Consider the following 13,222-nt stretch of genomic DNA (forward strand, 5'->3'; position numbering starts at 1 on the left):
TAAATTAATACTATATATTAGACAATTATTTCACAACATTTATTATTTACACCTCAGGAAAATACAGGTCCAGACCTCAGTGACCCCATAGCTGGCTCTGGCCATGCCCGTATGGTACTGTTTTAATATCGGTCCTTCAGTATTAGATTGTGGTATACCGTACCGAAGCCCAAATTGTGGTATTAAGCCTATACCAATCCGTCCATCCCTCCATCCATCCCATGCCAATGCGGTCAGAAAAATAACCTTGCTCATCTTTTTGAATTAAGTTCATTTTCTGAGCCTATTAGCAGATATTGGTTCTTGTTTTAATCCATGGGTGTCAGAAACTAATACTAAGTGGGCGGGTCCTCTCTCAGAATTATTTTTGCTGGAGTAACGTTAGATGCCATTTGCAATAAACACAAATATACCGCCGTTCACTAAACGATTGAGTGGGCCAGACGAAATCACAGAAATCACTGAGATATTTACCGTGGCTTTAGTGGAGGGGCAGTGTTGGTGTAATGAGTTACTGTAATTACTCTTCCCTTGAAAAAGTAAAGTAAGGGATTACTCTTATTTTTTCTGTAATTTAATTACAGTTACTTCTGATGTAATTGAACTAAATACTAAATATGATTATACATAATTCAATAGTGGAATTAACATCAACATTTAAAGTCTAATTTTAAAATGCATGTTTTTATGTCTCCTTCTCACATTTTTAATACTGTGGTCAGTTAATAAGAGTAATTTATGTATTTGAATAAATTAAAAGAGCCGTTTCATGTCTATCCTTGAATTGCTAAACTCGAGGTTGATATCGGATTTAGAAAGTAATTAAGAAGTAATCAGTAATACGTAATTAAATACATTTTGGAGAGTAATTTGTACAGTAATCTAATTAAACTGTTGAAGATGTAATTAGTAACTAGTAATGAATTACTTTTTTAAAGTAACTTACCCAACACTGTGTAGGGGTAAGACATAGGTTATCATGTTTTGATGCAATCTGAGGTTTGAATCCGCCTCGTGCCACACTCGCTCTACTCCCTTACCCCGTCACATCAGATCGGAAAGGCGTTTATTTAAAATAAAAAAGGAGAAAATATTAGAAAAGTGGAAATAAAGCGTCTAACATGTTTAATAATAAGTGTTTCTCAGTTTGGGGTAGGTGAACAGACGTGCTGAATTAGAGACGATAAAAGTGGGTGGGTCCTGTCCCACACACACACACACACACACACACACAGTTTCCAACGCCCATTTTAATCATAAACTCTAAAGTCTTTATATCTGATGTGATTTTGCCTTCAGTATCTTGATTTTAGAATGTTTCGATATTTGTTCTGAAAAACAAGACAAGTGTTGGCATTGTAAAAACACTGGGGAAAAAGAGAAACATGATTTATTGCTTTGCTTTTATTGCAATAATTTGACTGAAACACTAGAAAAATACAAAAGAAGAAGTGAGAAGAAGAGCGTTGCGAGCCGGTGCTGGTGAGGCTGGTCTCAGATCAGGAAGCGAGAGGAATCCTGTCCTCCATCCGCGGCTCCACAGCCTCAGACACAGTCAGACCTGAGGGAAGATGACCGCCGGGGAGGGAAGATGGCCGCCGGGGAGGGAAGATGACCGCCGGGGAGGGAAGATGGCCGCCGGGGAGGGAAGATGACCGCCGGAGTATCACTAACATTACTGGATCCACTGAAGCTTCAATCCTTCCTTCCATACATCCATCCATCCACCGATTTTCCATTGATCCATCGTTCCTTCCACCAATCCACCCATCCATCCAGCCACCAATTCTTCTACCCATCCATCCATCCACCAATTCTTCTACCCATCCATCCATCCACCCATTTTTCCATTCATCCTTCCTTCCTTCCTTCCACCAACTCACCCATCCATCCACCCACTCACCCACCCACCAATTCTTTCATCCATCCATCCATCCATCCATCCATTTTCCTTCCACCAATTCACACACCCATCCATCCATCCATCATCTATGCATCAAACCATTTTTCCGTCCATCCATGCATCCACCCATTTTTCCGTCCATTCATCTGGCAATCCATCCATCCATCCACCATCCATGGATCCACTCATTTTTCCGCCGATCCATCCTTCCCATGCCCATGGTGTCAGATACTATGTGGCGGCCACGGCCTGTTTGACGACGGCTTTGGGCCGCGAGCTCTTGATCGGCACGGCTGGAGAGTCGCTAACGTCGCTGGATCCGCTGAAGCCTCCGGAGGCGTTGGGGAAGCCGTGCGCCGCGATGTATTTCTGGTAAGCCTCGCGGACGATGCGGAAGGCTCGGGCGTCGGCGTACGGGATATCGGTCACGGGGTCGCGGTACAGCGCCGGTTTATGGGTCACAGGACACACCTCCTGAACGGGCTGCGGCGGGACGAGGCGGGCGGACGGCGGGAAGGCGGAGCTAAACGCATCATCATCGCTGAAGGTGATGTACGTGCGCGAGCACAGAGACCCCGCCCCCTGAGCAGAGGAGGAGGAAGTGGGCGTGGCCTGGGGCGTGTCCTGGTCCAGCCTATCACAGGAGATGGAGAGAAGCAGTCCGTTATCGTTAGTTTTCATTTTGTGTAACTATATATTAAAAAACATTGTTTATTCACAAGAAGCTGAAATACAATATAAATATTAGATGAAATGTTGCATTGGCAGATAACTTAAATATGTTTAAGCTGACACTAAAAGTGCTAACTGAAGACTAAAATGAAATAACACATTCAAATTATTTTGAAATATTTTAACTTTAAAAAAAAACACAATTACAAAAAAATTGCTAATTCAAAATATTTATAAAAACAACAATATATAAATAACTTAAATAACACCGACAAGCAGCAGTAAACTGATTTATGAAGTATTTTAGAAGCGCAATCATCCACCCTTACTTCCTTCCATCCAGCCACCCTTCCATCCAGCCAACCTTCCATCCAGCTATCCATCCATCATCCATCCTTCCTTCCATCCACCCAGCTATCCATCCATCATCCACCCTTCCATTTTTCCATCCATTCATCCACCCACCCACCCATTTTTCCATTCATCCTTCCCTCCACCTATTCACCCTTCCATCCATCCATCATCCATCCACCTTTCCATCCAGCTAGCCATCCATCATCCACCCTTCCAGTTTTCTATTCATCCTTGCTTCCACCTATTCACCCATCCATCTATCCATCTATCCATCCATCCATCCATCCACCCATTTTTCCATTTATCCTTCCTTCCTTCCACCAACTCACCCATCCATCCATCATCCACCCTTCCATCCATCCATCCACTCTTCCATTACACTGAATGATGTTGTGTGATAAAAATCAAGTTATAATACTAACTTTACAATCACAATCATATTTCTGCTTGTTTGTTTTTAAAATAAAAGCATTTAAACGGTGTCCGTCATAAAAGCGTGACAGATTAAATATTGAATAACATTAAAAATATGATGAATGTGTGTTATGGTGCATATATTATCCCACTGCTCGTCTCTCTGGTTCATTTCTCCAGCAGAATAATGAGTTTATGGACACTGGATATGGTTTTTCTGAGGTAACAAGCCTCTCCGCGGTTGAGACACTGATTGGGCGATTACATGAGACGTGATTATGATTTATGATGATTAATTAGTGTATGATGATGTGAATGTCTTTACCCCTCCACATCCACGTTCTCCTCCTTCATATGAGCGTCGGGCATCAGTGGCATCAGCACCGAGTGATAGCGGATCGTCGGCCCTTCAAACCGCCTCTTTTTATGAACCTGCTTCTTCTTATCAGCCTCTAAACGCTCATAGTTCTCTGAAGAACACACACACACACACACACACTTACACTATGATCTAAACACGTGTGATATGCTCTGTTACCCCTTTTCCACCAGAATGAACCAGTGCTAGTTCAGAGCCAGCACTAGTGTCAGTCCAAAGTTGGTTTGACTGACGAGCCTTTAAGAACCGGTTCCTTTAAGAACCAGTTTCACCACAGAGCCAGGTCTTACGTCACTGTATACGTCTCATCTTTCTCAGCGAGGCAGCGGGAAATACAGACACTCCAGGCTTGTTCGAGATGCATCGGCGCTGCACGGACCGATCCGTGTATGATATTAAAATACTGCATGACCGTTTCAAAAGCATAAGGAGTCGATGCATCTCGAACAGGCCTTCCATCAACGGCTCATGGCTTTATGATCCTACATCGGCATCAAAACACTGCGAATCCAACGCATTCGTGCAGCTCACCATGATTTGTGTAGACTGAGATTACAATCGAGCAGCTGTTCGCTTGATTAGCTGCTATTTAAATAACGGCGGTCACAAGTTTGTGTTGGTAACCAACCTTCTAGACCAGCAATGTTTCGTGTTTTGGTGCTACTTAAAGCTACACTGTGTAACTTTTTCAGTTTATTCTTCACTAAAAACACTTAGTTCTTTCAAAAATATATGTGCTCATTAATGTATATTTACTCCTTTCAAGTAATAAAGTATTCTCGTAAGTTTATAATATGCCATTGAAAACACATACGGGTGAGGGGTTCGAATGCCGGTCGCCATGTTGCTCCTCCATCTTGAAAGTACAGTAGCCAAAGAGGGACATACCCGTAAATTCAAGCTTCGCCTTTCGCGTTTAACACTCGATGGCACCGTGTCGAATGTGAAGAGGGGGATTGCCGTGTTAATCTTGGACTAAATCGGCCACCGTAGGAGTTAAAACGAAATCAGAATTGAGAGGAACAGAAACTAATATTCACTGGATGGTCATAAACCTTTACACCGCTAGATGGGGAAATATCACACAGCAGAGCTTTAAGGCGGGCGTACACTGTGCTAAAAAAATCGGATATAGTCACCAAATCAGACCTGCAATGTAGCCTTGAAAGGGATTAAAGTACCAGTTATGGCCACAATCTTACATACACTTCCTTTAAGAACCACTTTTCCTGGTTCAGAGCTGGTGCTTTGGAAAGACAAAGAACCGATTTGAAACTAGGCTCTGGCTCCGAACCGGCTCTGGCTCCGAACCGGCTCTGCCTTGGTGGGAAAGGGTCAGTGCGGCGAGTGTTCTGGTACCCAGCGAGCGCAGGTTGAGCTCTGCGGTGAGTTTGGCCTCGGCGAGCAGCTCGTCTTGGCTCAGGATTCGGTCACTCGAGGCTCCTTTCCTCTTCCGCGGAGCTTCCTGCTGCCGCTCCTGCAGACGCTCATTCGTCTTGCGTGTGTGTTCACTCGTCGACTTGCGCACCGACTTACGGACTGAAACACAAGAGGAGCGGTAATGGTTAATGCGCGAACACCGGGATAACGTCACACGTATTCACATCAGCGTTTGGTCCAGGGCCTGTACCACGAAGCCGGTTTAACTGGATAGCCAGATGTGTTTAAAGGAAGACTACACCTAACAGGGTCACTGTTAGCTTAGCTTAGCATAATGAATGGAATCCTATGTTGCCAGCTAGCGCCCAAGTAGCAGTGCTTCACCTGTGCTTCCCCATAATATAGTCCCACGTCAATATCTGCCTATAAATCGCCCAGTCTTAATCTGCATCGCTATTTGTACTCGTTGTGAATACGCAGGACACAAGAAGTAATTAGGTGGGGGTTTTGTTGTTTTTTTGTTTCACTTTAACTCAGGACATGCTAGCTGGCAACATAGGATTCCATTCATTATGCTAAGCTAAGCTAGCGGCGACCCTGCCAAACTAAAACAATGCACTGAGACAAAAATGCATTTGCCCACATATCTAAATGTAGGAAAGAAGCTGAATAAGCACAATTTCTAAAAACGCTGGAGTGTTCCTTTAAGCTTAGTTTGTGCCAATCCTGGGTTTTAGGAATCATTAAAGTGGTTTGGCTTTTAGCGATGTTCATCGCCATAGTAACTTACACTCCAGGGCAGGTTATGGTCTGGATAAGATCTCAAGCTGAAATTAGCCCAATCAGCTGTGAGTAAAGTGATGATGCACTGAAGCCCCTCCCCCTGTTTCTGCTCATCAGTAAAGGTCACCACAGCAGATGGTCTTAAAGACTAAAGCGTCTGGCTTTTATTTATAATAATACTTTTAAAATGATTTAGATATAATTGATGTAATTATTACAACCTTAATCAGTGACATTTATCACTTTAGTTAATCAATTTAAAATAGGCGCTGTTAAAATTAATATAAATAGCCTGTATGAAAGTCATAAAAATAAGGTTTAAAATCGATAAATAAAGCTGTTAAAGAAGAAGCTTACCGAGATGAAATGTTCAATTCTCTCTCTATATATCAACTAAACTAACTTCATAACTTTTACTTGTTATCTTATAAGTTGTCCTCTCTCATAGGCAGCTCTTTTCTTCTTGCGGTGTACATTTGCTTACATTCTTAATATTTTTCAGTAGGGATGTCAACGATTAATCGATGATTGTCGATAAGACATTTGATCGATAAGCCTTATTGATCATCGATTAAGCAGGGGTCATGCTCAAACGCCAAACGGGAGGAAAAATGAAGCGAGCGTGCCCGAGTTCTGTTTGGGACCGTTTTACAGCAGGAGTCACACACCATCATCAGGACTGCACGCTTCATGTGCATTCGCAGCCTTTTGTTTTGTGCAAATTTTGTAATATTGTGTTTATTTTGTGCAGGCCTATCTTTAGCTGATTTATCTCATAAGGATGCATTGGGTTAATAATTAACGTTAGAGGCGGTAGCGTGGCGGAGATCAGCTTCAGCTCAACAGCAGTGCACAGCTAATGATGACTGTGATTGGGACTGTCATATTACACAACATTAATGAGAACACTACTGTAATAAAGCATTGTGATTATGTATTTGGGTTTATTTGCCGTGTGTTTCATTGCATTGATCCAGGAGGAGCGCGTGCACAACATGAGTCACGCATTCTGACTCGCGCATGTAACTTAGTTCAAGTTCACTTGTGCATTCGCATCAGATTGTGCTGAAGTAATTTAATATTACATTTATTTTGTAACGTTATATTATGTGATCAATCATATAGGATGCGTTTCTTTTAGTGAAATAAAACGCACTAGCAAATGGCTTCAGTCAGTGATGGCTAGCGGTTTTCATTCAGTGCTTCGGCTTTAGCGCATACAGAGCGATGCATAATAACGATGATTGGGACGGTCATATTATATAACAGAAATGAGAACACTATTTTAATAAATGGTTGTAAAGTCATTGGGTTTAGGTGCCGTGTTCAGAGCGTTCCAGGACGAGCGCGTCTCCCATTCTGAATATGATCATCAGCAACTCAATTCAGGTTCACTTGTGCATTCGCATCATTTTGTGAAGATATATAATTTGTAATATTTTGTTAACTTTATATAAATCTGATTAATCTCATATAGAAAGCTTTTTGTTGAGTTAAATAACGTGCTAGCAAAGTTTCAGTGTAACTTACCAGTGTTTATTCAGCGCATCGGCTTCAGCTCACGCAGTTAGAACAGCAACGCACTAATAATAACTATGATTGGGACTGTCACATTACATAACATTAATAAAAACAATATTTTAATAAATCGTGAATTAACTGGGTTTAGGTGACGTTTCAGCACGTTGCTCTTGGAAGTGCGTCCACACATTCTGAATAATCAGATCTGAGGCGGCGTTCGTGTTGTATCTGGTTATTAAAAGTCATTTCATTAAATTATAAATCACATCGACTAATTTTACAGTCCCATAGCCCTTTGTTAAAATCCTTCTCATTCATTTGGTGAAGAACATGGCGTTTTGAGCAGCATTGCACATGCTGTCGGCTATAAGCCACTGCTAGACGCATATTGCAGTATTATGGTTAACGATTAATCGATTAATTGATCGTTAATTTAAACGACGATCGATCATGGGAATTTGTGAAAATTGACATCCCTATTTTTCAGTCAGGTAATATTCTGCAGAAGAGAGAAAATAATCTCAGTTCCACAGCGTGATTGGCTGTTCACTGATGATGTCACAGCGTGTGATTGGCTGTTCACTGATGATGTCACAGCGTGTGATTGGCTGTTCACTGATGATGTCACAGCTAAAGTCCTGGGGCTAGTTGCATAAACTTAGCCACTATGTTAAGACTGTGTGTTAAGCACTAATAAGTCCAACTAGCAATTAGTCAAAATGTAATCAGTCTTACTTTTCTAATTCAAATTGAACCGATCTACTATTTTTTGTAACTGAGTTTAAAAAGTTAGGACCAGTCTTAAAGGAAAAAAAGAGATGTTTTGTGGTTTATGCAGCCGGCCCCTGGGCTCCGGATTAAAGCCTGAGCTGATGATCCGCATCATGGACCCGACCAAGCCGGACTATCCGGGTTTGGTTTGGTTTGGTCAGTTGTAGTCCGGTAACCCGGAGTTTGATAAACTATCGTCATGGTCACAGCCCCTGATCTCACCTTCTCCGAACTCCTGCAGCTCCTGGATGATGCGCCGCTCCACTTTGGGCCGCTCCGTCTTTAACTCCTCAGCCACTCGCTTCACTTTGGGCTTCGAGACCTTCAGAGGCTCCTGAAACACACACACACACACACACACACACACACACACACACACACACACACACACACACACACACAGGTGAGCTGACGTGTTGAGGCGTGTGATGATGATGATGAAGATAAGTGTGAGTGTGAGTGTGTGTGAGAGAGAGACAGTGTGTGTGAGAGAAAGAGTATGTGTGTGTGTGTGTGTGTGTGTGTGTGTGTGTGTGTCTGACCTTGTATGCTTTAGTGACGACACAGCTCTTCCTGCGTGTGTGTGTGTGTGTTTGAGAGAGAGAGAGTGTGTGTGAGTGAGAGTGTGTGTGTGTGTGAGTGAGAGTGTGTGTGAGTGAGAGTGTGTGTGAGTGTCTGACCTTGTATGCTTTAGTGACGACGCGGCTCTTCCTGCGTGTGTGTGTGTGTGTGTGTGTGTGTGTGAGTGTCTGACCTTGTATGCTTTAGTGACGACGCGGCTCTTCCTGCGTGGAGCGTCGTCCTCCTGGTCGCTGTCCGGCTCGTCTCCTTCATCGATGTCAAAATCACTGTCAACCTCATCTTCAGTGTCAGAGTGATCGCCTCTGTACTCGTCATCGCCGGACTCCTGCTCACACACACACACACACACACACACACATCATGTGTTATTGTGCATTTATAGCGAAAAGAAATTCAGTCATTCAAGCTGATTTTCTTTTCATATTCACACACATGCATGCATTGCATACACTCACACATACACACACAAACACTATACATACACACAAATATACACGCAGACACAGACAGACACACATATACTCACTCATATACACACACACACACACTCATATACATTCAAACGGACACACTCATATATTCATACACACACATATATATATATATATATATATACACACTCATATACACTTACACACACATATACATATTCAAACGGACACACTCATATATATATACACACACACACACAGACAGACAGACAGACAGATATACACGCACACATACACTCACTCACACTCATATACACACTCATATTCGTTATACACACACACAGACAGACAGATACACACACATATACACACTCTTATACACACTCTCTCTCTCTCGCGCACACACACACACACTCACACACACACACACACACTCACTCACTCACATCATTGAATCCTCCATAGGTGGTCTTGTAGAACTCGTCCTCCTCTTCTGCGTCCAGTAGTTTGGACATGCGGTTCCCGGCGGTGCTGCGCTGCTCTCTGCTGTTCGCGACGCTCATCTCTGCGCTGGAGAACCGCCACCGGTACCGAGAATACGCGAGAACCCGTTCAGAACACACGAGAACCCGTTCAGAACACACAGGTACCCGTTCAGAACACACTCGGACCCGTTCAGATCTAAACCAGAAACGATAAAACACAACACAGGGAACGCAAAAAACACTCACTTCCGGTGTCTACGAGCTCGAGACTGCCGCGCGGTGGACTGGAGGAGGAAAACACACACACACACACACACAAATACAAGCGGACATGTTTAACGTAGTGTTAATAATTGATCGTTTCAAAGGTAATATTGGTTAATCACTAACCGAACTGTGTATTAAATTATCCTGAGCTGATCTGACTCGAAACGGATCCTGCACACGTGACCTTTCATCATGACTCATGTCACGTGATTCTTCCCAAAACAATGCACACAGTGTCCAGTCACATTACACACACACACACTGTCCACTTGTCACATAAACACACAGTGTCCAGTCTTTCTCTCTCACACACACACACACACACAGTGTCGAGTCTTTCTCTCACACACACACAGTGTCCAGTCCAGTAATGATGGGGAAACAAAATTCCCACTTGATAGTGTGTCTCCATGCCCCTTAAATTTAACTTGTATTATTCTTTAAGTGCTTCTCGTGTGTAGACGTCCCTGATGCCTTTCACAGGCGTTTCCTTCATGGACGCCCAAAGCATTAATTCTCAGAATGACTGAGAAACTTCCTGTTCTTCCTGAATTCTTCAGGCGCTTTAATTTGGCAGAAGCTCAAGAATCTGAAATATGAGCGGCCATTAATCTGCGAGCTCCATTAGATGGCAGTAAACAAACATGAGCTTCAGTCTCCGCTCCAGCTGAACCCATTGAGCTCTCTTTAACGGACAAACTCACACAAAACCTGTCAACACGTCCATCTTAATGAGTATCCAAGCAGACATAGTCTGAATATGCCTTAAGAGAACTTTATACAGTCGAGAAGGGCGACACATATCCTGCATTAGGTCTTAAAGGGCCAGTAGCCTTTACTGCTCTGTTTAATGTCAAACATAAGATCACTCACTGCTCTTTTTATTTATTCTACATTTGATTACTTTATTCAATGTCTGTACCTTTCTGCAGGCCAGTAGAGCTGTGCATTATTAATTAATGAACACATGAGTGAGGTCAAGTTAAACATTTTAGTTTGAATTTTATTTTATACTGTGAATTGTTGCAATGTGCTAAATAAATATTTGCATAATTTGTATTTGATTTATTATTTGAAACTTTAATATTAATTTATGCAATTGCAATGCCTTGATTTTTAGTAGTCACACAGTCATAGCCATTTTGCAATGGTACTAATAATAGGCATAATTTTTTTCAGTTTTCGCCTTGATTTCCTCTTTTTCAGTTTTCATTTTGACTTCAGTGTATCCCTAAAACATACTCTAGTAAATTACAGTAAAATTACTGCAGTAAAGCTACTATAGTAAATTATATTGAAATTACTCTTGTAAATACTATTGTTTTTAACCGTATAGTAAATATACTACAGTACATAATAGTAAACTTACTCTAGTAAATACTATTGTTTTAACCATACTACAGTAAAGATACTACAGTAAATTATAGTAAATGTACTGCAGCAAATACTATTGTGTTTTTAACCATATAGTAAAGATACTACAGTAAATTATAGTAAATGTACTGCAGTAAATACTATTGTGTTTTTAACCATATAGTAAAGATACTACAGTAAATTATAGTAAATGTACTGCAGTAAATACTGTTGTGTTTTTAACCATATAGTAAAGATACTACAGTAAATTATAGTAAAATTACTGCAGTAAATACTATTGTGTTTTTAACCATATAGTAAAGGAACTACAGTAAATTATAGTAAAATTACTGCAGTAAATACTATTGTGTTTTTGAACCATATAGTAAAGATACTACAGTAAATTATAGTAAAATTACTGCAGTAAATACTATTGTGTTTTTAACCATATAGTAAAGGAACTACAGTAAATTATAGTAAAATTACTGCAGTAAATACTATTGTGTTTTTGAACCATATAGTAAAGAAACTACAGTAAATTATAGTAAAATTACTGCAGTAAATACTATTGTGTTTTTGAACCATATAGTAAAGAAACTACAGTAAATTATAGTAAAATTACTGCAGTAAATACTATTGTGTTTTTGAACCATATAGTAAAGAAACTACAGTAAATTATAGTAAAATTACTGCAGTAAATACTATAGTGTTTTTGAACCATATAGTAAAGATACTACAGTAAATTATAGTAAAATTACTGCAGTAAATACTATAGTGTTTTTGAACCATATAGTAAAGATACTACAGTAAATTATAGTAAAATTACTGCAGTAAATACTATTGTGTTTTTGAACCATATAGTAAAGAAACTACAGTAAATTATAATAAAATTACTGCAGTAAATACTATTGTGTTTTTGAACCATATAGTAAAGAAACTACAGTAAATTATAGTAAAATTACTGCAGCAAATACTATTGTGTTTTTGAACCATACTATAGTAAAGATACTACAGTAAATTATAGTAAAATTACGCTAGTAAATACTATTGTGTTTTTGAACCATATAGTAAAGAAACTACAGTAAATTATAGTAAAATAACTGCAGTAAATACTATTGTGTTTTTGAACCATACTATAGTAAAGATACTACAGTAAATTATAGTAAAATTACGCTAGTAAATACTATTGTGTTTTTAACCATATAGTAAATATACTACAGTAAATAATAGTAAACTTACTCTAGTAAATACTATTGTTTTAACCATACTATAGTAAAGATACTACAGTAAATTATAGTAAATGTACTGCAGCAAATACTATTGTGTTTTTAACCATATAGTAAAGATACTACAGTAAATTATAGTAAATGTACTGCAGTAAATACTGTTGTGTTTTTGAACCATATAGTAAAGAAACTACAGTAAATTATAGTAAAATTACTGCAGTAAATACTATTGTGTTTTTAACCATATAGTAAAGATACTACAGTAAATTATAGTAAATGTACTGCAGTAAATACTGTTGTGTTTTTAACCATATAGTAAAGATACTACAGTAAATTATAGTAAATGTGCTGCAGTAAATACTGTTGTGTTTTTAACCATATAGTAAAGAAACTACAGTAAATTATAGTAAATGTACTGCAGTAAATACTGTTGTGTTTTTAACCATATAGTAAAGAAACTACAGTAAATTATAGTAAAATTACTGCAGTAAATACTATTGTGTTTTTAACCATATAGTAAAGATACTACAGTAAATTATAGTAAATGTACTGCAGTAAATACTATTGTGTTTTTAACCATATAGTAAAGATACTACAGTAAATTAGAGTAAAATTACTGCAGTAAATACTATTGTGTTTTTGAACCATATAGTAAAGATACTACAGTAAATTATAGTAAAATTACTGCAGTAAATACTATT

At 39.6% G+C, this 13,222-nt stretch overlaps 1 protein-coding gene across 1 annotated transcript; it reads right to left on the reverse strand.

The window, feature by feature from the left end:
- Nucleotides 1-1,986: 1,986 nt before the first annotated feature.
- vps72a (vacuolar protein sorting 72 homolog a) lies at nt 1,987-10,093 on the reverse strand. The gene is made up of 6 exons (XM_067424847.1): nt 9,637-10,093; nt 8,932-9,084; nt 8,400-8,511; nt 5,082-5,261; nt 3,669-3,813; nt 1,987-2,537 (listed from the first exon to the last, which is right to left on the reverse strand). The coding sequence occupies exons 1-6, from the start codon at nt 9,751-9,753 to the stop codon at nt 2,135-2,137; spliced, it is 1,110 nt and encodes a 369-aa protein (XP_067280948.1). The 5' UTR covers nt 9,754-10,093; the 3' UTR covers nt 1,987-2,134.
- Nucleotides 10,094-13,222: the final 3,129 nt, after the last annotated feature.

Source organism: Pseudorasbora parva, chromosome 19, assembly GCF_024679245.1.
Source record: "Pseudorasbora parva isolate DD20220531a chromosome 19, ASM2467924v1, whole genome shotgun sequence".
In the NCBI taxonomy this organism is placed as follows: Eukaryota; Metazoa; Chordata; class Actinopteri; order Cypriniformes; family Gobionidae; genus Pseudorasbora; species Pseudorasbora parva.

Excerpts from the sequence above, each read along its gene's own strand:
- vps72a (XM_067424847.1), bottom strand. The coding sequence starts at position 9,753 with ATGAGCGTCGCGAACAGCAGAGAGCAGCGCAGCACCGCCGGGAACCGC. Across the intron at positions 9,085-9,636 it reads CCTATGGAGGATTCAATGAT|GAGTCCGGCGATGACGAGTA; the intron begins GTGAGTGAGTGA and ends GTGTGTGAGCAG. Across the intron at positions 5,262-8,399 it reads GCTGCAGGAGTTCGGAGAAG|TCCGTAAGTCGGTGCGCAAG; the intron begins GTGAGATCAGGG and ends CTTGTGTTTCAG.